The sequence below is a fragment of the Monopterus albus genome, unplaced genomic scaffold, assembly GCF_001952655.1.
Source record: "Monopterus albus unplaced genomic scaffold, M_albus_1.0 scaffold133.1, whole genome shotgun sequence".
Classification (NCBI taxonomy): Eukaryota; Metazoa; Chordata; class Actinopteri; order Synbranchiformes; family Synbranchidae; genus Monopterus; species Monopterus albus.
The window spans coordinates 233,699-258,141 of NW_018128013.1; the positions used below are offsets into that span (position 1 = coordinate 233,699).

A 24,443-nucleotide genomic window follows, 5' to 3' on the forward strand; every position below is an offset into this window, starting at 1 on the left:
CCCTCTGTCTGCCGCTCTCGAGCCCTCACACAACTACGTCAACACAGAGAACCTGACGGCACTACTTAGCGCCCACCGGCCGGACACGGCCCACTGGCGCACAGATGGACCCACCATCTTCAAATTTGACTTCCGCCAGCCTCTGTTGCCAGGCCACCCGGAGCCACCCAAAACCCTCAACTACATTGAGGTGGAGATTGACAACAGTGCAGGGAATAAGGGTGCTTCAGACGGCAGCAACCTCCACATGCCTCGCACCCCCACCTCCCCCTTGCCCCCGACCACACCCACACGCCGCAAGGAGCTCTACGCCCTCATTGACATCGAGCGCACTGCCGCTATGTCTAACCTGCAGAAGGCTCGGCCCTGAGACGACCGCACGTCACGCAAGATGAGACACAACAGCACGGAGCTGCCCACCAAAAGCACTGTGTGACACACACCTTCTACTTCCTGTTTGTAACAACGGAGTGGTTGTTGGACCCTCGAAAGCGCAGCCACAGACTCCACCTCCACCTGACCTAATGACTTCCTGTTTGGTCACCTGCTCAGGTAGACCTGATGAATGAACCTGGTGATATAATACCTCTGATGAGTTAGCGTGCAGAGCGGCAGGCGAGGATGATGTTAATAAGACTGCATTCTTCCTCTTTATATGGTACAAATCAGTATTACTGAACAAAGCATTCCATTTGGGGGCGGCTGTGGCTCAGGAGGTAGAGCGGGTCATTTCCTAACTGGAGGATTAGCGGTTTGGTTTCCGGCTTTTCAACATGTCGAGGTGTCCTTGAGCAAGACTCTGAACCCCCAGTTGCTCCCGGTGATGTCACCGGTGTGTGAATGCGTGAGTGCTTGGGAGTGCGAATGGGTGAATGGCCGAATAATGTGAAAGCGCTTTGAGTGTGCTGTAAAAGCATAGAAAGGCGCTATACAAGTATAAGACCATTTACCATCAGCTACTCTGTGTCTGTCTGCTGCTTGGTACTGGACAGGTAGTGTACACTGGGATTATCAGAGATAAAAAATCACAGCCTGCTGCTGCAACAGCACCAACAGTTCTGTGGGTTCAACACTCCAATCATAATCATTTGACCCACTGTAAAAGTGCTCACAGTGCAGAAGAGCTCCTCTTAAATTACTGAACAAACAGTGATTAAAGAGTTAAGGACTGCTACTTTATAAAATCTAAAATTCAAAATTTTTAAGAAATTAGTATCTACTGTACAATGTCAAAATGGTAGTTGAATACAAAGTTCAGCATTAACATGTAAAATATGAATACCTCCAATTCTACATAATTATACATCACTTCAGCTCTTTGTCACTTTCCATCTTTGCATTTATTTTAGCTGAACAATATACTGCATGTAATGAGGAGGACGAGAGGCCTACAAGCAGGTGGCATTTAAAAGGAAAAGCATGGATGAATGAGAGGAGAAATCTAATGAATACAGATGCTGGCATGGCCTGGCTCCACTTGTCCCCATAGAAAGAAGGGTCACTTCTAAATCTAAAGTTTTTTGGTCAGTGTCTTTAATCTGTGATGAAACCTTTCCATCCTGATGGCAGTGGTCTCCTCCAGGATGACAGTGCCCCCATCCATAGGAGTGGAGGGGTCACTGAATGGTTTGATGAGGATGAAGATGATGTGAATCATATGCTGTGGCCTTCACAGTCACCGGGTCTCAGCCCAGCTGAACATCTATGGGAGCTGTTGGAGCAACGTGTTAAATAGCATCACCACCACCATCATCTAAACATCAAATGAGGGAACATCTTTTAGAAGAATGGTGACTGTCCCTCCAGTAGAGTCCAGTGACTTGGAGAGTCAATGCCTTAAGTTCCATACATTAAGATGTGTCCATGTACATGTTTATGTATGAATGTTTACAGGCACATTATTCAGTTTAGGCTTTCATTGTGAAAACACCAGAAGGCTGGGGAGCGAGGGCTTCATCTAGGGCAGGATGGTGCATGGGAAAACAGTGGACATGGTGCTGATGAAATAAAGTTCAACATTAAGCACAGAAAGTGTATTGTGCTGTTTAACAATGCCAAGGTGCACTAAAGCTGTTCTGGTGGCACGTGGTGACACAGCACTGCACTGACATGCTTCATGGTGGTTTTTCCTTTTATTGGTCACCTCGCTGTATATATATATTACACAAGATGTCTGCTGTACCAGCACAGAGCAGACCTAGGAAGGTAAGACAGGAAGAAAAACGAAAGAGAGGAAATTTATATTGAAAGCATCCCCCTTCAATCACACACACACACACACACACACACACACAGCCATTTTGTCAGTCTGAATGTTTGGCTTTCATCCTGTGATTCTCTCCACTTCAGAGAGTCCAAGGTTAGCCATCCTTTTCTCTCCTGATAATTCATGTGCTCATACAAGCATGAAGGCACAGAGCCAGCGCCTCCTTTCCAAGGCCACCAGAGAGATGCACAGAAAGGAAATTACTGTATAATATCACCATGGAACAGATAAGAGGAAAAACAAATGGGTGTTTGGTGCAGCTTATGACAAAAATTCTTTTTTTTAAATATGGTGTGAGAAACACTGAGACAATGCCCCTACTTGTAGCTTCTCTTTTTGTATCCCTTTATTAAATATAGACAGGTGACAAATAAAAGGAAAATGCACCATGAAGTGTCTCAGTGAGGTGCTGGGCCACCACGTGTCACCAGAACAGCTTCAGTGCACCTTGGCATTGACTCTCCAAGTCTCTGAACTCTACTGGAGGGACAGACACCATTCTTCTAAAAGATGTTCCCTCACTTGGCGTTTAGTTGATGGTGGTAGAGATGCTGCCTAACATGTTGCTCGAACATCTCCCATAGTCGTTCAACTGGGCTGAGACCTGGTGCCTTTGAAGGCTGCAGCATATGATTCACAGCATTTTCATCTTCATTAAACCATTCAGTGACCCCTCTAGTCCTATGGACTGTCATCCTAGAGGAGACCACTGCCATCAGATTTTCCTTAAATTTGTCACCCATTTGTCTGTAAATGGTAGAAAACAAAGAAACAGGATGAAAATAAACTGAAGTTGGAAGAAAAATGACAGAAAAAAAGTAAGTTCAAAAATATTTGAGAGGATCAGAAAAAGTAAAGAGCTATGGGGTTTTTTGTTTGCCAAATGGAGGGCATGGCTAGAAGTCATCCAATTTCATATTTTATTCCCTTCTTCCTTAGTGATATACAATATATATTTCCCTCATTGTTAAATTTAAGTGGATTTCATGCAGGCTGGGTCATAGTGTATTATCAAATGAGGACAACAATCACTTCACTTCAACTCGTTTGCATGAAAGAAGCAGAAATAAATAGTAACATGAAGACAGAGATGTAGTTAAATCAAAATGCATAACCGGCTAACAACAGTAGATTCTACTGGTACATGAACAAATCCAGCAAGCCCTGATGTCTTTAGTTTAGAGTTATTCAGATCTCTGGTTGCAGCTCTGGAGTGTCAAGGTGTCAAAGGTACAAGAGCTGGTATCAGCAGCAGCTGCGTCAAACTGAGTATGTGGGTATGCACGGTTTTGTAATACTGGTCTCAACAGTGAGCACATAGTTACATTAAGCCCTGAGAGGAAAACATGCCAGTTAGTCACCTACAGTACTGCTTAAGCAAGCGAAACGTTATGACACAGTGATCGGCTTTTGTGACACTGTACTCATGTGAGTTTGTTACCCTGTTTAAGGTTGTAATGCTTAAATTTGTATAGCTGGCAGTTAGGTTGGCTTATAAAAGACATAGGTGAGGGAGGGCAGCAGCTTTTTTTCATGTTAGACTTATGGATACAGAATAAGGTTATTTCCTGGAGGCAATAAAATAAGTGTCAACAAGACAAAATCCCAGAAAATATCTAGATATATCCTGTTCCTGCCCTGGATTCCCGTTCATCTGTTTCTCTTTGAGTTTTGGATTTTCTTGTATTAAGGATTATTGGTTTGTTTCTTCAGTTTTGTTTGAGTGTTAGTTTGAGTATATTTTTGACTGAACTGTTTTCGTTGTTGGCCTTAGTTGATACTGTGTCAGGTTGAGCTCCTTGAGGTTTTTCCCTTGATGATCTGTTCGCTGTCCTCATGTTAAAACTATGTTAAAGTATTCCTCAGCCTGGGTACTTCCCATGCTTTAGACATAATACAATATGTGAGACAGAATTTCACAAAAAGCCAGAGATTACACTGTGGTACTCTTCCATTATCTATTGAAACAGGAAGATTTATTACTTTACTGGAAGATAAAAGATGATGTTTGCTACAGTATGTGATTTGAGTGAGATTGAAGAAGAAATCCATTTTGCTCTCTTGGCCATTATTTGATGACTTGATAGATAACCTTTTCTGTAAAATGGCTTCAGTTTCAAAAGAATTTTGGTGACTCAATTAAATAAACTTGAACTTATTTTTTGACCCATCCATCCATACCAACTTCCATCACTCCATTATCTATACCGCTTATTCCTGAATAGGGTCATGGGGGTGCTGGAGCCAACCTGGGCGAAAGGCGGGGTACACCCTGGCCAGGTTGCCAGTCTATCTCAGGGCTGACATGTAGACCAACAACCACACACACACTCACTCACTCACCAGTCAACCTAAGCTGTGCTCTAAGTGATGCATTTACTGACCAGACAGATTTTAAAACAACAGCAACCCAAACAATGACTATAGAAAACAGGCTATGAATAAGAAAAAGTGATCATGTAGCCAAAAGTTTTTATTCAGACATAACATCAGAGAATAACTAGGAGAACGTTTATAGTTAGATATGGACATTATACGAGCAACTGAAACTACATATTATACTTAGAATGTAAATTAAAAAAAAAAACGGGACTTGATCTGGGAACATGGTTGTAGGTCTGGGACTGAAGTAGGATTTGGAAGAATTGTGGGACACTGAGAAAAAAAAGTGAAGTTTGAGCCCTGGTTATGACTCCCTAACTGAAAGATTTGTAGCGAGGCTGATCAAAATGTAAACATTCTTGGGCAGAATCACTGTCTATACCTTTAGACTGGGCATACACTTAGTGGGAGCCTTGTCCCTGCTTTTAGCTGCTTAGTCACATTATGTTTGATATGTGGGATGTAACTAATGTCCAAACTTTCATCTGCAGTCACAGTGAACACCGACGCATTTGTCAGTGCATTAGTTTGCTGGATATGTAGATTTTTTTGTCATTTCAGTAATGCACTTCTCAACAGTTCATATGCACAGAGGTACAGTATTTAATCCTGGATAAGAAGGAGTCTTTAACAGCAGTCAGTCAAACACATGACAACGTTTGTAATGTTGAGAAAGGCCTCATTTCATGTTGGTTGCTTACCAAGGTGGTCTGTTGAGATCTGGTTTAAACCTAATAATTGCAAACACATTGTCTTATGAAGGAGAATATGTTATGGTTTGTGAACTTGTTTCCTGTTTTTGTGCTTTTATTTTGGTTAGACGTCCTGTTTTGTGTCATCTCACCTGCCCCAGCTTTACCCTGGTCTACAATCACCACTCCTTGTGTTCACCTGTGCCTTGGTTGCCTGTGTGTATATATATTCCTTCTTTTCCCTCAGTGACCTGCTGGTTCATTGCGCTTGCTATGTCTGCTCACCACACCCAGTTTGTGTTACTCCAGTAAGTCTGTATCCTTCTATCCTGTTCCTGCCCTGGATTCCCGTTCATCTGTTTCTCTTTGAGTTTTGGATTTTCTTGTATTAAGGATTATTGGTTTGTTTCTTCAGTTTTGTTTGAGTGTTAGTTTGAGTATATTTTTGACTGAACTGTTTTCGTTGTTGGCCTTAGTTGATACTGTGTCAGGTTGAGCTCCTTGAGGTTTTTCCCTTGATGATCTGTTCGCTGTCCTCATGTTAAAACTATGTTAAAGTATTCCTCAGCCTGGGTACTTCCCATGCTTTAGACATAATACAATATGTGAGACAGAATTTCACAAAAAGCCAGAGATTACACTGTGGTACTCTTCCATTATCTATTGAAACAGGAAGATTTATTACTTTACTGGAAGATAAAAGATGATGTTTGCTACAGTATGTGATTTGAGTGAGATTGAAGAAGAAATCCATTTTGCTCTCTTGGCCATTATTTGATGACTTGATAGATAACCTTTTCTGTAAAATGGCTTCAGTTTCAAAAGAATTTTGGTGACTCAATTAAATAAACTTGAACTTATTTTTTGACCCATCCATCCATACCAACTTCCATCACTCCATTATCTATACCGCTTATTCCTGAATAGGGTCATGGGGGTGCTGGAGCCAACCTGGGCGAAAGGCGGGGTACACCCTGGCCAGGTTGCCAGTCTATCTCAGGGCTGACATGTAGACCAACAACCACACACACACACTCACTTACTCACCAGTCAACTTAAGCTGTGTGTCTTTGGACTGTGGGAGGAAGCTGGAGTACCCAGAGGGAACCCGCACAGGCAGAACATGCAAACTCCACACAGAAAGACATCGGGTCGGCCGGGGTTCAAACCCAGAACCTTCTTGCTGTGAGGTGACAGTGCTAACCAATGCCCTACCCCAACTTCCTCCTAACCTAAATTTTCCAGCTTTATAAAAAGCATCACCTCCTTTTCTTCTGTTATTACTATGGCCACCTGAGGTCACCTAGTTACTACATCTCTTTATACTGAAAGGTTTATGAGGTATTGCCTTAATCACATTTATGGCCATGATAACCACTGATAATAGCCATTGAATGGTGAGACAACACTCAAATTGGCTGTCAGGAGGTTGGTTGGGGGTATGACTAACACATTTGAGATTGGAGGTTGTATTAACAGTCCTGTCTCTAGCTAGGTTGTAAGCAACAAACCACTTTGGCCAAGGTTAGAAAAAGATCTTGGTTTGGCTACTGTAAATGAAGAGGTATCTGAAGTCACTGAAAACTTTTTATGCATTAAATCAAACCACAATTTTTCTTCATACGGTAATTAAGTGCTGTGAAAGTCTAAATGTAACTATAAAAATGTAATAACAGGACAGTCACTATAAGTAGGTACTTGACTGCAACACTGGATATTTTGGGAGAACAAGTATGTTGTTTGTGGACATTTACTGACACACTCAGCATCAACATATTCACTACTTGTTATGTACGTAAATACACAATATTACCTCAGAGCCTGTGGCCAATTAGCTTTCAGTGTCAATAGTAATGACTGTTATTAGGCAGCTGATGTTTCTAAACAAGAGAATGGCTGGGATATTTGACAAATGAAATACACCATTTTGTTGTGTTGAACTTAATTTTGGCATTTGCTAATTCCACTTTAAATGTGCAGTGTGGTAGACGGCTATGTGTACAGTATGTGACAGCTATTGTTCTATTATACTAATATACTGTTGTTCAAATTGGAGTTAAAATTCACATGCCTGCCCTTATTTTGTTTTATACTTTAATTTCTTCTGCTCTTTGTATTTTCCTTTCGCTTTCATTTCCACTTCTCTCCACCTATGTCAGATAAATTCCAGCAAACATGTTGTGTTTGGCTTCCACCTGCCTACACCGCTAAGTTCATCTGTCAGCTGAGTGAGATGCTACACAACATGTTAAACAAGTGTTTAGCATTCAGCTGCTGCCCTCAGAGACACACTGGCTGCTGAGTGCATGGCCAAAGCCTAGAATTCATTTCCTGTCTCTCTGCATGTAGATTAAAGGGGAAACAGTCACGCTAATCATATTGATCAAGATAAAGAGTAGGTGGGAGTCCTGTGGTGCTTTTTAAAGTTTCCATGGGCAAGATTTTAATATAAAAATCCACCTGTCCTCCCACGAAACGTTGCTACAACAGAGAAGAGGGTCCCATTTTTAATGATTAAATCACCACAGATTCCTTCTGTTTGCACAAATTACATTCTAATGTCCATATGATCACTAACAGACACTCTTCTCTGCAGGATGAGGCAAAATTTAATTTACTTCCACAGCCTAACCAGCAAGAAGTCTGCACTGTGTGGGAAGGTATCTAGCTTTACAGTGTAAGTATAATACAAGTACATATTCCATATAATATGAATATAAATGTGATTACAGTTGTAACAATATTATTTCAGCTGGTGTGGTCAGCTTGCTCCTACTCATTCTGTCTGATAGATGGTGGGTGTTTCAGGGGAGCAGACAAAGGCAGAGCTGTGACTGTGCTCTGATTTAAAATCCCTCTTTGACCAAAGTAACTGATGTAACCAGTACTGCTGTACTAATAACTGTCAGCTGCAACCAGCTACTCAATACCTAACTTCAAGACAGACTTATTATATCACCAAAACATGTCTAGCTGATAACTGTTATTAAACCAGCATCAGTCTGTTGTATAGTGACAGCTCTGAGACTGCACTGATACCATTTTTGCCACCTTTTAAAAACTAAGAAGGTTTTGGGGCACCATTAGCCGAGTGGTTATAGTGCACACCCTGTACATTTAACATCTGCAGTTTGAGTCTGGCTGTGATCCAGTGGTGCAGGTCACCCCCTCTTCTTCTCTTTCTCCTGAGTTCCTGTCCAGCTCTCTACAAAGCCCCCAATATAATCTTTTGTTTTGTTTTTTGTGAATTTCAGCAATGTGAATATAATATCATGAGCAATGAATCGTGGACAATTTTGCACAGACAGAAGTTGTTACTGTGTGTTCAGACAGAGCATCAATCAAATTTTAGAGGTGGCAAAATTGCATACAAAGTCAACTGGAGAGATGTCTTTACATGCGGATTTGCCTATATGAATATGAATGCATTAGATCAAAATGATTCAACTTGAGCCACAAATTGGCACTTATTCAGAGCGCTGTGGGTATGTTTCAAAAGATAGAGGGACATGAAACAAAGCGCTATAGTTTCTGCTGAGTTGTGAGATCAGTCAGGGCCCGAGTCAAACACAGACACACAGGCATACTCTCAGACATGCAGTCAGTGCACATATTGCTAGTTAATTTAGAGCTACCATCTGTAGGTGTTACATTGTCTGTCTGGGGCAAATAAACCCAGCAGTCCGGCAGTCAAATGATGTGAGATAGAAATTTACTGCCTGAGCACACCTTTACAATTCACCTGGGGAATCTAAATGTCTGAACCAATGTTTTTTTTTTTTAAGTCCAGTGATCAATAAAGCATTATTTTCACACACCAGCCCTAGTGAGCTGAACACTTCCACCTAACTGTGAGACAGGAGAGACTACCATACAACACAGAGTGTAGACGCTAAGCAAATTGCTTTTTATACATTCAGTGCCACACAAACAGAACACAAAAATAAACATTCAGGCTCACAAAATGATTACCATCATTTATTTTATGAACTATAAAGCCATCATGGTGTAGCCAGCACATAAGCGTTTTCACTACATTGTTTAGTGTTTACTATTTTAATTGTTGAGACTGAAATTATGCAGCTCTGAGCTGCTCCGGGACCCTGACAGGAGAGAACTGACCCATTGCACGATCGCCTCATAAACATCTCCCAGACCCTGAATTGCAAAGCAACATACAATTGTAGGCAACAAGGCATTTCAATAATAATAAATCAAATATTCCATTGGTCCATCACATTTATCATTGACCCAGAAGGAAGATTTGTTATCATTAATGCATCCATTAACCACCAACATCTCTGACCCCACTGATGATGACCCATCATTCCATAACATTTTGTCATTACTGTGTGGTTCAACAAGCATTGTTATTGCTGATGACTTCAGTGCTGTTATTAACCATAAAACTGACCACTTAAGCCCTCTAGTAACACAAGAAAGTGCAGTGATGGGATTAAATATCACTCCATGTTAAACCTTTTCTGATCTTACAGTTTTAATGTAATTTATTAACCACATTCTCCTACAGTGGGGCTAATGTATTTTAACCATGAGGTCCTTTCCTATCTTTACTACTGTCAGTATAATTGGACTGGTCTACAGTGCAAATCAGAAGTGGCCATCTTTCTTTATTTTAAGTTATTTTTTTGGGGGGCAGTATACCTTTATTTCTTCTTTATTATATTATTTCTTCTTTATCTTACCTTATGAGGGAAGTGGGTCATGGAGGGGCGGACAGAGGAACTGACATGCGACATAGATCAGTGGCCAGATTTGACCCACCAACATCACTCACACACTGTGCTTGTATACAGTGCACTGAACCATAACTGTTCGGTTATTGAGGTGCCAAAGTGGTCACATTTCAAATGTTATGCAGTTTTGTTGTGTACAAAAATCTAGAGAAACCCAAATCTCATGTGAGACCTTTGTTGGCTTTTAATAAGATGCAACCTCACACGATTATCCAATGCCTTGCTTCTTTCTTTAAACTGCCTGATCAGCTTCTGATGTTGCTTTTAGATTTTTTAATGGACAGAGTCCAGCAGGTCTTGGTGAAATGACATACTGTATGTCCAGTGCCAAGGTGCCAAATACTGGCTCGCCCCAGGTGTGTGTCCTATCACCTTTGCTTTTTATCATGTATACAGATAGCAGATTTTCAGCTTAAGTTTGATGTAAAGGGTTGTCAAGTACAGTCAACAAGAATTTACTTATTTAATGCATGTGATTCTATTTTACATAACTTTTATCAATCATTTATTGAATAACTTTTTCATTCATTTGTTGGTTCAATGGATTGTCTGTGGACAGTAGTGGCCTAAATGGTACTGCCAGAGTGTGCTCAAAGATAATTAGAGTACAGCAAAGAGATTTGTGTTCCCTTTGGGAGAAACATTTAATGAGATACAGTGAGTGGTTAATACTGTTTATCTTGGACTATTCTATTTTATTTATTAATTATGGGGTTTTACACTTATTTAAAGTTGTTTTACTCAGATTATATATTCTTTTGGATAATAATAATCACCTTTATTTGGCCAAGCATGTTACACACAAGGCAGCCATCTCACACCGATGGCTCTATCCATCAGGGGCAACTTGGGGGTTCAGTGTGTTGCCCAAGGACACTTCAACATGTGGACTGCACGCACCGAGATTCAAACCACCAACCCTCCGGTTGGTAGATGACTGCTCTACCCACTGAAACACAGTCGCCCCCTGGCAACAGTTTAAAAAATGAACACTAATCAATCAATCCCTGGCTAATTTTATTTTTTAATCCCCAGAAGTAGCATTACCCAAATAGTGTTTATTTATAGAATCCTACATTTGATTAAACTACTAAAAATCATTAGCAACAAATCCTCCAACCAATACAACACATGGTCGTTTGTCTCATCTTGTTCAGGAGTATCTCCTGAAATAGTGTTCCACTGGCAGGGGCAACTTGCAAGACTTTGCCAATATTAATGACAACATAATGTTGCACCAGCAAGCTTTGCAGATTTTCATTGTCATGGAAACTGTCAAACATGCCGTTACATTTATGAAACTCACTGTTTCATGATGTTTAGTCACACAAACTACTTAGTTAGGTTTAGAAACAGACACTAGTTGTTTAGGAGCAAACACATCTTGGTTAGGTAAAACAAGACAAATTGGACCTGAAAATCTTTTGTCTGGGAGCTCATTTACCAGCCACCTACCCCACCCACCTCCTAACACAGAACTTTTGGCTATATATATAATATGGCACTTAACTTCTGCCTTTGCTTGTGTCATAATTAACACGCTTGTTAGAGGTTGTCAAACTATTATACAGTTTGTCATAATAACCTGCTGGCACAAACGACATAGTCTTCTTATTTTCAGGAGGACAGTCAGCTTCCAGAGACTCAGTAGTTATGCAGCTATCTAATTGGTCTGATATTAATATCACCTCTGCTGCAGCACTCAGTGATAGTGATGAAGGGTTTTCTATTTATTCTATAGATAGCACTGCAAGTCTACATGTTTATAAAAGATACATTTCAAACTCACATTTGGGGAGTTCAGAATACTGCCTTTTCACCTTCACTTCATGGGTAGTTAAAAGACTCCATGAAATGTCCTACTATATATATGTAAATATGAGATGTCCCAGTCAAGACTTATTTTGTTGGGGAAAATACTTATCCAGGTGTTTGGTCTTAAGGAGTAGGATTTCTTTTACATCATAATCTTTGACTGAGTACAGACAGTGAGCACTCATACCTGTCAGCAGCTGTCAAGTTTTATTTTGGCCCGTTCAGTTACTCTATGAGTTCCCATTAATTTGTGACAGCTGACATGATATGCCACAGGCGACATCTGTCATTTTAACCGGTGAAATCAGTGGCTGGATAAAAATGAAAAGCTGCTTCTCAAATGCTTGTACTCTGAGTTTTACTGAAAGAAGAGATAACAGCTTTGTTATAGTTGGAGCTTAGCAAATCCATGTAATTTGCCAACTCAGGTGTTAGAACAGAATCAGTCACCTCCAATTTTTACTCTCATCTCTCTCATCTGCTGATACTCTAGAGTTGGGCTGTCATAAAAAGAGCTATGCTACAACACTAAAAGGCTGATGTGGACAAAACACAGTAGAACACAATGAACAAAGTATTGGCTTTTTTCACTGATGTCATTCCATTAACTCTAGGCCTGTTTCCACCACAGGAACATTTCCCAGGGAACAGGAGCCCAGTGCTGTGCATGAACACCCTAAAAGAGTGCCATTCATTGAACACACTCATTTTTTAATGAATGGTAAACTGAATTATATAAAGTGAATGTGTTTCATTAACAGGGTGGTGAAGTGAACAGCAAAAACTAACACCAATGCACTGAAACAACCTCCATCTCAGAGTTTCTGCTACAAATTCCAGGATCAGTTGTGCTACGTGAGACTTAAAGGTGATTCGTCACGAACTGTGAACAAGAACTAGTTAATTTTAATGTGTGTGAACTGAACTTTAAGCTAGCTCTTGTACTACACAGTATACTATGAAATACTGCACAGCATTTTACATGCTGCATTCTCAATGACACTCAACAGCTGTGCTTTTACGTCAGCAATTTTTTTAAGCTTCCTGAGCCTTTGGCCCTGCTATGGGAAGATGAATCACAATGCATTTGGGAGACTTCTACCCCAGAGAAAGTTCTTGGACTTCAGTTCCCGGAAACAAAAGGTGCCATGAACTTTCAGGTGGAAATGCACATTATGTCTAGATTGGATCAGGGGATACCTAGCCATTTGCATATATTACAACTATACTTGCACAACACTGTAATGTGTACACTAGATGGCTGTAGAAATATTCACTCATTCACTAGCTGCCTGTCTTCAGCAACTGCCTGAAGTCAGCTGACTAGACTGTATTCAAACAAAATGAGATTAAGGGAAGCAAAGATTTTATGACAATAAATTGCAAGGCCATTAGATAAAAACCCTGCTTCATCAATGTACCTGTGAGTGTGAAGGAGGGAATCTGGCTTCCCGAATTGTTCTGCACATAAGCTTTTGTGCCTGACCTTGCCTGAGTCTCTGCAGACCACCTAGATGAGGACAGTTGTGGTGTCTTCTAATAGATCCTCTCTCTAAATCATACTACACTCCTCTAAATAGCCCTACTTCAATAGAGAGAAAATCACAGAATCCCTCCAGGTGGGAAGCAATCTTCTGCTATAGGAGAGAGGAGAGCAAAAGGAATAATGGGAGGACAGCGAGGGAAGAGCAGAAGAAGATTGGTGAAATGTTGTATTAAAAAACAAGGTAGAGGAGGGCAGGCGTGTGTGGTGAGAGAAGGAGGACAGCTGGTGCTGTACTCTTTCAGTCTGGGGTTTTTATTATCTAACCTCCCACCAGGGAAAAAGACCCTGCCTAAAATTGTTTAACATTGTTAACAAGATCCATGAACCTTATATTTCTGTGTGCATTGTGTTGTCTGGTTTATTTTTCCTATTCCTGTGGATGACTGATCAAATATAGATGAGACATTTCCAGCAGAGTTGTAATGAAGAATTCAGAAAATGTTTCAGATCTCAGAATAGAAAGCTTCAGTCTTTTCAGGTCTTGTTTACACAGGTTTTTGTTCTCTAACAAGCTTCATAGACTCAGGGTTGGCTGTTGCTAGGATCAGTATCAAAAGCGATTCTGGTGCTGCTGGTGATAATCGTCCATCATTTTCTAAATAAGGACGTTTAAAAACCATTATTGCTAATTGGCTACTTCTGCCAGAAAAAGTAAAATAAATGTTATCTTGCACATACTTTGAATAAGAGATGACGATTGGCTACTCAAACTCTAACAGCTTTAAATAAATGTCTTTTCCCCTAAGTGTTTATATTTGAGGTTAACTCATGAGCAGGGGAGTGGACAGACTGCAGTGTCACAGTGGTACACTGACAAATTTGCACAAAAAAAATTCCCAAACTGCAGCTTTATAGCAGTTTGCATGTGTTATCCCTGCTGGGGGGAGTAAACAGACAACAAATGTCAGAAAAACACTTACAAATAGTCATCTACAGTATAGTGGATGATTACAGCATAGGAAAACGTAGGCAAATGGAAAATGCCTGCATTTACATAAATGAATGAAAAGTGTTCAAATGCTAGGAACTCTATGTCCAGTCTGATCAGTGAGAAGGAAATATTAACCTGAGACCAGGCTTCTAAGCTCAATAAAACTATTAAAATTAGTCATAACCAGGCCACAATGGTTATAGTTTAAAGGGCAAGGCCATTTGACCTTCAGTATCAGACAGTACATCTTCACAGAGTAAAAAAGACTTGTTGACTGGGCACTAAGGTCGATTGACAAATGGACATGTACAGTATATGGGCATATGCTCATTTGTAAACTATGCAATAAGCCTTTAATTTTCTAACAGTTTTGTGGATAAAGATATTGGAAATATATGATGTCTTCTTTAGTAAAAAGTCAAGTAGACTTAAACGTAAATACAATTTTAAAAAATCTAAGCACATTTCAGACAATATCTTGACAGTGAAATGTAATTAAAGCTGAAAGGATAAGGCTGGTCATTTTCTTTATTAATATTTCAACAATCCCCATACAAAGCCTAAAACCGACAATGTACTTACGGTTAGTGTCTATCAGTCTCCAGCTTGGATTTATTTGTCTGTGCCATAAACCTCCACTGTTATTTAAAAAAACTTAAAAACACATCGGTGAAACACAAACCCACTAATGCAGTGTCTGAGACATTTCTTAATTACAAAACACCAAACCTGCATATTTGTTAAAAATAACTCCAAACACCCATAATGTTCTACTTTGGCTGCAGTAGCAAGGCTCAACTACACATGCACAAGATCACTGTGAAAACTCGAGGTGCTGGCAGACTGTAAACAAAGCACACAGCTCGCACTGAGTGATACTGTTACTACGGCTAGTAAGGACAGTGAGCATTGACTCTTAGTGACACACATGAAGTCAGTATTCATTCTGCCAAAATGTTTAGTTGCTCAGTATCCTTAGATTTCCAGCATTTGTTCTGCTCTGCTGCTGTCTGCCTTTAACACCCTCTTTGCCGTTTGACTACCACTAGGACGTCTTAAGCCTTTGAGTCTGTTTATCACTTTGAAGATGTCAGTTTCAGCTTGGTGTCTTTGCCAATGTATGTTATGTGCGCAGTCATGTGCATATTGCAGGCAGCCAACCAGCCTACGAATTTTCTGAGCAATGCTGACTCTCAGTGGTGTTGACATTTTTAGAAAACGTAAATGGTTCCTTTAACATTTCTGTCACTGACTCCTGGTCAATGACTGCGATCCCTTCCCAGTGATGGTGGTGCACCTGCATGTGATGTCATATTCCATTCTGGTCTTCCTCTCTGGAGGTTAGGCAGTGCCAGCTAAGATCTTAGGTTGAATGGTATGTGTAAGTGCTGACTTTACTTGAAGACTCAGGCTAGATGTTCTGACAATCCATCCACATAAGGCATTCCCAGTCGGATCCTTCTGCTAATCCCAAATGAGTTTTTGGATTGGAGCTCTCATTCTGTTACAGAACTGTGAAGGCTTGTAAGTTATGTGCACAAAAGTGCAAAAATCTACACAACAGTTCACAGTCTGCACTGCATGAAGCAAAGACTGCTGTTACTAAACCTGCACTGTCTGCTTTGTCTGTGCATTCAAAAATCCACATGTTGCCCAGGAATAAACTGATCATTTGAAAAACAGAAGCTGGGCATTCTACCGTGTACAAATCAACACACATACAACACACACTTGCTCACAAGGTTTGTGTGGGAGAATCAATATGGACGCTGTGAAAAATATGAGTGTTCTGAAAATACTGACAGCAGAGAGGTAGGTTATCCTGAAAAAGTGGTGTGCGAAGTTTTTGTTTTGATAGTTTTTCCACTTAGAAACGAGCCAGCTTTGGAAGCCATGTAAACTGCTGTGAATCCAGCCGACTACAACTGTCATCCAAGAAAAAGTAAGCTATAAATTTTTCAGAGCCACCTTTCATATCTACAGGGGGTGGATGCTTGATACTCCAAAGATTCTGGGCTGACTTTCACTTTAATGATATATTCAGGAAATATGAAGGTAGATTTCTCCTTAGACCTGACAGCAAATATAGCTGCCAAAATATATATCACTATCACATTTTGCTATCAGGATGTCATACAGGTTTGATTTGCTAACACTATGCAAGACAAGGTTTGAATACACAAAATGAGAGTTCCATTGCTTTCACAACACAGAGCCACTTGCAGGTCACACATGAGTGCATGAAAGTTGAATTCTCTTCATATTATCATCATTTTGATTCACTTTTCACTTTGTATTGATAAATTCAGCAGCAAATGGTAGTTTATTAGGTATATTTTGTATACCTACTATAAAATCTCCCCCCATGAAGGTGAACCTTCAGTTTTTGTTCAGTCTTAAATAGATATTGATTCATCTGTATGTTTGAAGACTGTGGTACCACACTGAATTGTACTGCAGCATGGTAGTTTGCTGTAGCTAAGGCTGTCGCCTCACAGCAAGAAGGTTCCAGGTTCAAGTGCCGGCTGACCCGTGCCTTCCAGCGTGGAGTTTGCATGTTCTACAGTACTTGTTGCCTGTGTGGGTTCTCTCCGGGTACTCCAGTTTTCTCCCACAGTTCAAAGACATGCAACTTAGGTTGATTGGTGTCTCTAAATTGCTTGTGGGAGTGTGTGTGTCTGCTTGTTTGTCTACATCTCAGCCCTGTGATAGACTGGTGACCTGTCCAGGGTGGCCCCTGCCTCTCCCCCAGTGTCACCTGGGATTGGCACCAGTGAGAATATTATTGGAATCTTTAAAAACAATGTTCCTTAAAAAAAACAGGAAGGGATTTGGATCTGTCACCATCTACGGTGCATAACATCATTAAAAGATTCAAGGAATCTGGAGGGATTTCAGTGTGTAAAGGGCACAAGTCTAAGCTGGATGACCGAGCTCTCTGATCCCTCAGACGGCACTGAATCAAGAATTGTCCCTTTTCTTTAAACATATAACCACATGGGCTCAGGATGACTTTGGCACACCTGTGTCAGGCACTACAGTATGTAGTTACATCCATAAATGCTGCTTCTGTACCAGAAACAAATTCCTTGTGTGTGTAACATGCTTGGTGATTATCCTTAAAACTGTACTGTGCCAAAAGGAAGCCCTATGTTAACTGTGTCCAGAAGCTCTGGGCTCAGAGGCATCTGGGATGGACCATCACACAGTGGAAACGTGTACTGTGGTCAGACAAATCAGTGTTTCAGGTCTTTTGTGGAAGGAATGGACGCTGTGTGCTCTAGACCAAAGACAAAAAGGGCCATCCAGACTGTTAGCAGCATCAAGTCCAAAAGCCAGGATCTGTCATGGTCTGGGGTTGTGTCAGTGCCCTTGGCAAAGGGAACTTCCACTTCTGGATTGAAGTGTTTAATTTGAACAAAGAATAAAACTGATGAGGTATCACATCAAATAATGTGCTGGTGTGTTGTTTTCAATGTGATACAGGAGACAGATTATTTACTAATCACTATTTTTAGTTTTAATTTAGATTTTACATTCTGTCCCAAATGTTTTTGATTTGGGGTCGTACTTTTAGCTTGGTGTACTTAATAAACTTCCAACTGATTGTATATGTAAAAGTGACTAATTAAGTAGCTTTTTTCCTGACATCGTTGTCATTAGTGAAAGTGAAAATGAATAAACAATGACAGTCACATTAAAGAAAACTACTGTGCTAGGTGCAGTGAGTGCAGGATACTACATTATTTATTGCATTTTGTTCTGCCCGAAGCAGTAAACAGACATACGTATCATCTATTCTCCTCAACTGGGAACACAATAAGTGCTATGTAAATATAAATGAAATGATGCAAAACTGAAATAACTGGATTTGCTTTCAGGCTGTCTCATCATGACACCGTCTTTATATACAGGGAACACACATTAACACTGGCCATGCAGACAGTGTGCTACTGTGTCTTTGTACTGTGTCTGTCTCCAGTTAATTCCACTCACATTGAATGGAATGTGCTTTCAAAAACACTTTGACAGAAGGCACTGTACACTGTCTCTGCAAGGCCTTTTTCCTTGTTCATTGTTAATGGACAAAGTAGCGTCTATGGAAAGTGTTCATTTGGCAGGAAGAAAAATACCGGGACAAAAAGCAGTGCTGGGGAGGAAAAAGCTGGTTTCATTCCATCTCTTCTAACACGTTAAGTCACAGTCATTCGATGTTTACAGTCCACTCAGTTCACAGAAGCTGTGCTGCACATCAGATAAAGTAAACTACAAAGGCTACCACTGATCATTCTAAGACCAGATTCAAATCTCATCTTTAATTAAAAGATGTGCAGTGTTTCCTTCTCCTCTGATGTCCCATTGTATGTACTGCATATTAAAACTGCAGGGTGACATGTGAGGTCATAGAGTGAGGTGAGAAGAAGTTGATGGACCGTGAAGAGGCAGAGCAGTAGGTATGACAAATGTAAATCCAGCCTATTATAGAATAAACATAAGAATATTGCACCTCTGAAATATACTGTAGATTACAAGGGGTGAAATTACTGAAAGCTTATTACAACAGATCAAATGGCAAATTCAGTATAATGTACACTTCCACAGCACTGTTTCATTTAGTACAATGGCATAGTTGTATCATACTCAGCACTCAGCTGCTCTGCGTCTTCGTTTTCACAGAAATGATGTTTTAAAACCCTGAATAATTCTAGTCTTTTTTCATTGCCTTAATCATGACTTGCATTAAGCAGAAGGCCTTCTGGTGTTTGTTCACATTAATAGCTTACCTATAAAGGGAAGGCTGCAGTACTTTAATGTAAAGGTCCTGGAGGAAGTGTTGCGTATCATTTATGGTAGCATTAATAAAGGAGAATGCCTGACATGGCTTTGTAATGATGGAATCGGAGCCATGGACTGGACATTATCTAGATTTTTCAAGACAACTGAGAAACATGGAGGACGTTTTGAGCTTACATTAACACACAACAAATACATTAGAAATAAATGCCTGGTTCCCTGTACTGATAAGGCCCAGGCCAGTGTTTGAATATTTGTAAATTTGTATATTTACTGAGTGCTCTGAACACTCCAGGCACTAAGCAAGAAAGTGGCTCTTTATCTTTAATTTTTTTTGACTGGCCAAATTGCACAGTTATCACTATCATATGCTACTGTTGCCATGAGAAGACTGACAGATGTAACTGAAAAGAAGAAAGAAATCTTTTCTAAATTCTGTCAGTGAACCTGGAGGTTTGCAGATCTTAGATTCAGATCAAATTCTTTTTTGACAATAGTGATGTTTTAGATAAAACCTTTATTTAAACCAAAGATTATTGTCAGTGGTTCAAAAATTTTATTTATTCATCAGTTAAATGATGAAAACAACAGTCCTCCCACCCCAGGCAACCAAAGCTGATTAACAAAGTACAGGAACTTAGACACTAACACAACTCAAGTGGATACATGTCTTTGAAAAGGAAGGCAAATACTGTATAACAGCTGAGGATGGGTGTATAGAGAGCCAGAGTGACGCCTACTCAGAGGATAGCGTCTGTTCCACTAACTTTAATTCCTGGGTCTGTTTTATAAATGTTTTTAAATGTATTCATTTAAATTTGTTTGGAAAACTCTTGGTCAGATTCATGAAATGTGCACAGACCACAGATACATATTCCTGTGCAAACCCTTGTGATTAAGAATTGTTCTTACTCTAAACTAGATGCACTGCATGCTGAATACATAAATACATTAGACATGAAAACCAAACTAGAAGTAAAGTGTTTGCAGGTAAAGAACACAGAATTCAGGCTTTTTGGTCCATGTTTTGACAGTGACAGAGAGGTTAGAGGAAAGAAGAACAGAGAGCGAATGAAAGACACCCAAACAAGGCCCCCAACCAAGGACACTGGAATTCATGCGGCACTGTGACCGTTAAGCCACTGTGGCATCTCAGTGGACACGGATTGTATGGAGACATTGCACTATAATATGTTACTGAACAGACAACTGCACTATTTCGTCTTAGACGGGTTCTTTCACCTCTCTTTCTTAAGAGCTGAGAGTCATCTGTATGGCACTGTGATATTCTAACAATGTGATTAAAATATGAATTATAAAGGAGTCAACTGCACACTCAGTTGAATATATCATCTTCTTTTAAAGGGCCTCCCCAGCTCGTGACACTCCTTTCCTAAAAGATCTGGCTCCGGTGCTGAAAGCAGTTTACAGGAACATGCCACATGCATCACTACATGCTATCTACAAAGCCCCTTCATCACAGATTTTCCAGTAAAGTAAAAATCACAGTCCTTTTCTTGGCTTTGGGCACCATTAGCTTATTTATTGTACTGCTTCTGCTAGATGCTCCCTAGTTGCCTCTGTCTCTGAACTTTCTCTCTGCAGCAGTTAAAATGTCTTTAAAGTAAACACAAAAGCAGCTGTACCTGTCTTGGGGTCAACTGAGAAGTAGGGCTGTCCCTCCAGGATGCTGTATACTATCTTGGCACTGTTGCCATAGGTCGAGTCATCTGCATCTGAGGCTGTCACCTGGAAAACTGACGTTCCTGCAAAGAGAAGGGAACAAGTGGTGATTAGTACTAAACAAATAATAGCAAAAACAGGCACATTGTCCACAGATCCCTCTGTGGACAGCTACATGAAGTGACCATGCAGAATATCCACATGACATAAGTTTGAAAGTGGACTCTCATATTGTAGTGCTCTGTGTGTAAGTACTGCATTCATGTTTTTTTTTTTGTCGTTGTTGATGTTATACAACACATTCAAGAGACAGTAGATCTTTTCTTACTTGTCAGGAGGCTGCTATAATGTTTAATAGTGTGCATATGTGTAACATGTCTGCATGTGCATACCCCTGACTGTAGGACTGAAGTGTGTACAAGTGTTGTCCACTTTCTACATCACCCTGAAGTACAATCAAGGCTTAATCATGCACTTGGCTGAGAAATTAGTTTGTTTTTTTTTGCTGCAGTGTACACTGTGACATCACTGTGGGGTTTGGTGCAGAGCACACAACAACAAGCAATGATACTGGTGTGGTCAGAAGTGAAACTGTTACTCCCTAAAGCAACAATATTTAAATTGGCAGTTTGTCTCCCCCTACAGCTGCTGACTATAACTGAGTTGAGCTGTCTTAATTACTAGTTGCAGTAGCACACATGTGCATTTGTTTACAAGTTGAAGCTGTTATTGAACCTAGAAAGAAAATGTCATAAGCCATAGAATAGTGAAGTAATATTACAGGAGTTTATACAAATATGAATGCATTGTTTTCTTTACTGTGACATCAAAGATGAATACTCAGAGTAAAGGCAGTTTTTTTGTTTTACTAAAGATGCCGTTCACCTAATTAGGTGTCAGCCTATGATCAAAATAAATTTGGAGCTGATGTTTAAATGTAAAAAAGTATTGTTACTTTAAGTTCTCATAATAAGCAGAGAGTAATATGCTTGTCTTTACATCCAAACAAAAGCAAACACAATAGCAGGCCCTTGGACTAGCCTATTACACATATATCGGAATAGCCCCTGATCCGTGCAGTCAATTTAGTCTGAGTACATGCTGGAGAAGTAATAGAAAATGAGGGCCATCTACTAGAGCATTACGAGAAGTACACTGATGAGGAGCTAAATCAAATGGAAAATGTAACTCGTGTTCCTGCAGTCACTGCTTTCCACAGCATCCATCCATCCATCCATTATCTACACCACGTATTCCTGAACAGGAGCCAATCCCAGCTGACATTTGGCAAGGGGCAGGGTCCACCCTGGACAGTTTGCTAGTCTATCACAGAACTGACATGTAGACAACCAACCGCACACACTCACACTCACTCCTTGGGGCAACTTAGAGTCACCAATCAAACTAAGCCGCATGTCTTTGGACTGTGGGAGGAAGCCGGAGTACCCGGAGAGAACCGACACAGGGAGGACATGCAAACTCTGCACAGAAAGACATCAGGTCGGCCGGGGCTCGAACCCGGAACCTTCTTGCTGTGAGATAAAAGCACTCTCTCCACAGCAGGAGAGAAGAAAAAAAAGGAGGAGAAAAAAAAAAACACCCCTAAATAAAAATCAGTGCTGTCAGGACACTTACGTTATGCTGTACACAGAGAAGTGAACACAATTATTTATGAAAACACAAACGTTATTTTGAGAGCTTTCTGAGGATCAAGCTGTTTGCTATGATATTTGTATCGATAACAGGGGTTGACCTGTAAATTGTCTGTCATTATGGGAATAATTTCCCATAAGCATTTGTTACAGAAAAGGTTTTCCATAGTTTTCACCAAAACCTTGCTCTTTCACCATGACAACCAAGCAAGCACCTGCTGCTGATGAGGGTTAAAATTTGGAAAAAGTCAGCCTGGAGTTTGTCAAATATAATTCTTTCTTGTTTTCCTAACCTGAACTTGTTCGGTCACTCCTTGACATAAAATGATAGCTTTGCTTAAATCAATAGCAAGTTTAAACGTGTCTGTGCCCCCAACATTTAAAGGCAAAAACAAGGCAGTATAAACCTGTCAATAATGTTTTCAATGGGTAAAGGAATTAATCATAAAGTGTTCATATTAACATGAGGTAAAATAAAATTAAATAATAAAATTACAATTTTAATATTTTTTACTGTTTTCTATTAAACTATTGTCATTCTCTAATGTCCGTTCTGACGGTTTCTCACATTTATGTGTGGTAACACACAAGGTATGCTGCATTAATCTCAAATTTAAAATTTTTTTTTTAAATATCATGACTTACTATATGTACGTCCATAAGCTTAACATTCCATCCCTTCACACCAATTATTTCTCACCATTAAATAACAGCAATAAAAGTACCGGTATATCATTTACAGTATGGGTTTGAAGAAGACAAATTCAAATGCTGGCGAGACTGGACTCTTTTTTTTAGAACATGTTTTGGTACATTTTTCTTTCAAAATCTTTTCAATTAAACATAATATTTTCACCCTATCATTCAAAATTTAAATTTTCAAAACAGATTTGTATAAAAACATTTTCATTTAACTGCATGCTAACCTCTAATCCACACTGGAAGTGTTTTTGGAAGTATTTTCTACACGCGTCTCACTGCAGATAAAATTCCAATATATCAAATGAATCAATCCACACTGAATTCGAGACACAAGCATCTCCTGTAGAACTCTCATGTTATTTATGCATCATGTCTATTTTAATATATCAATCTCCACAGTCAGATGTATAAATCACACAAAACGCTTGTGTTTCACTTTCACTTTCTCCCTTTGTAATGAGCTGGGGAAAATCATTAAAATCAATAAATGTATATGCTACATAAAAATGTGATTTCTTCCTGATGATCTTACGTACAAACTGTTTTTGTCCAGTACACTTGTCTTATTGGTCGGACTGGTAAATACTCTTTGTCCTACCGTTGTCCTGCTGACACATAGACAGCTGCTCTGATGGCTTTAAAGACAGAACACACCTCTCACACCTCACTTTCAGTCTGTTTTCCCATGAGTGTAGACAACAGAGAGAATTTTGGCCATATTACTTTTTAATATTTTTCATAGTACTATGAATCACTTGTCTTATTGGTCGAACTGGTAAATACTCTTTGTCCTACCGTTGTCCTGCTGACACATAGACAGCTGCTCTGATGGCTTTAAAGACAGAACACACCTCTCACACCTCACTTTCAGTGTAGTGTTAACTTTGACAACAGAATTTTGGCCACATTACTTTTTAATATTTTTCATAGTACTATGAATTTTCCTACCCTCTCACATTCCAGGGTCTAGTGTGAAGGGGTGGAATTATTGTCATTGATGGCACTCTTTCTCACATCCACATCCACCCTGTCACAGTCTTCCACTTTGTCATACTATTTCTCACTCTGTCACAGTGTGATTTTTTTTATTTTATTTATTTTGGAAAGGGTTGATTTGGTGGTTAAAGCTATTTTAAATGTAGTTTATAGGAAATATGTTTTATTTTCACATTAAATTTCTTTTTTAAGATTAAGAATTTTTTTTAAATGAGAAATTAATTACA

General features: G+C 39.8%; 1 protein-coding gene across 2 annotated transcripts in view; it reads right to left on the minus strand.

Annotated features, from left to right (window-relative positions):
- The window catches only part of LOC109967637 (cadherin-18-like), a 202,572-nt gene that overhangs the window by 98,139 nt on the left and 79,990 nt on the right, over nt 1-24,443 (minus strand). For both annotated transcript variants that reach the window (XM_020613365.1, XM_020613366.1), the window contains exon 4: nt 20,830-20,949. In XM_020613365.1, coding sequence (XP_020469021.1) covers nt 20,830-20,949 — 120 coding nt within the window. The remainder of the gene's footprint in view (nt 1-20,829; nt 20,950-24,443) is intronic.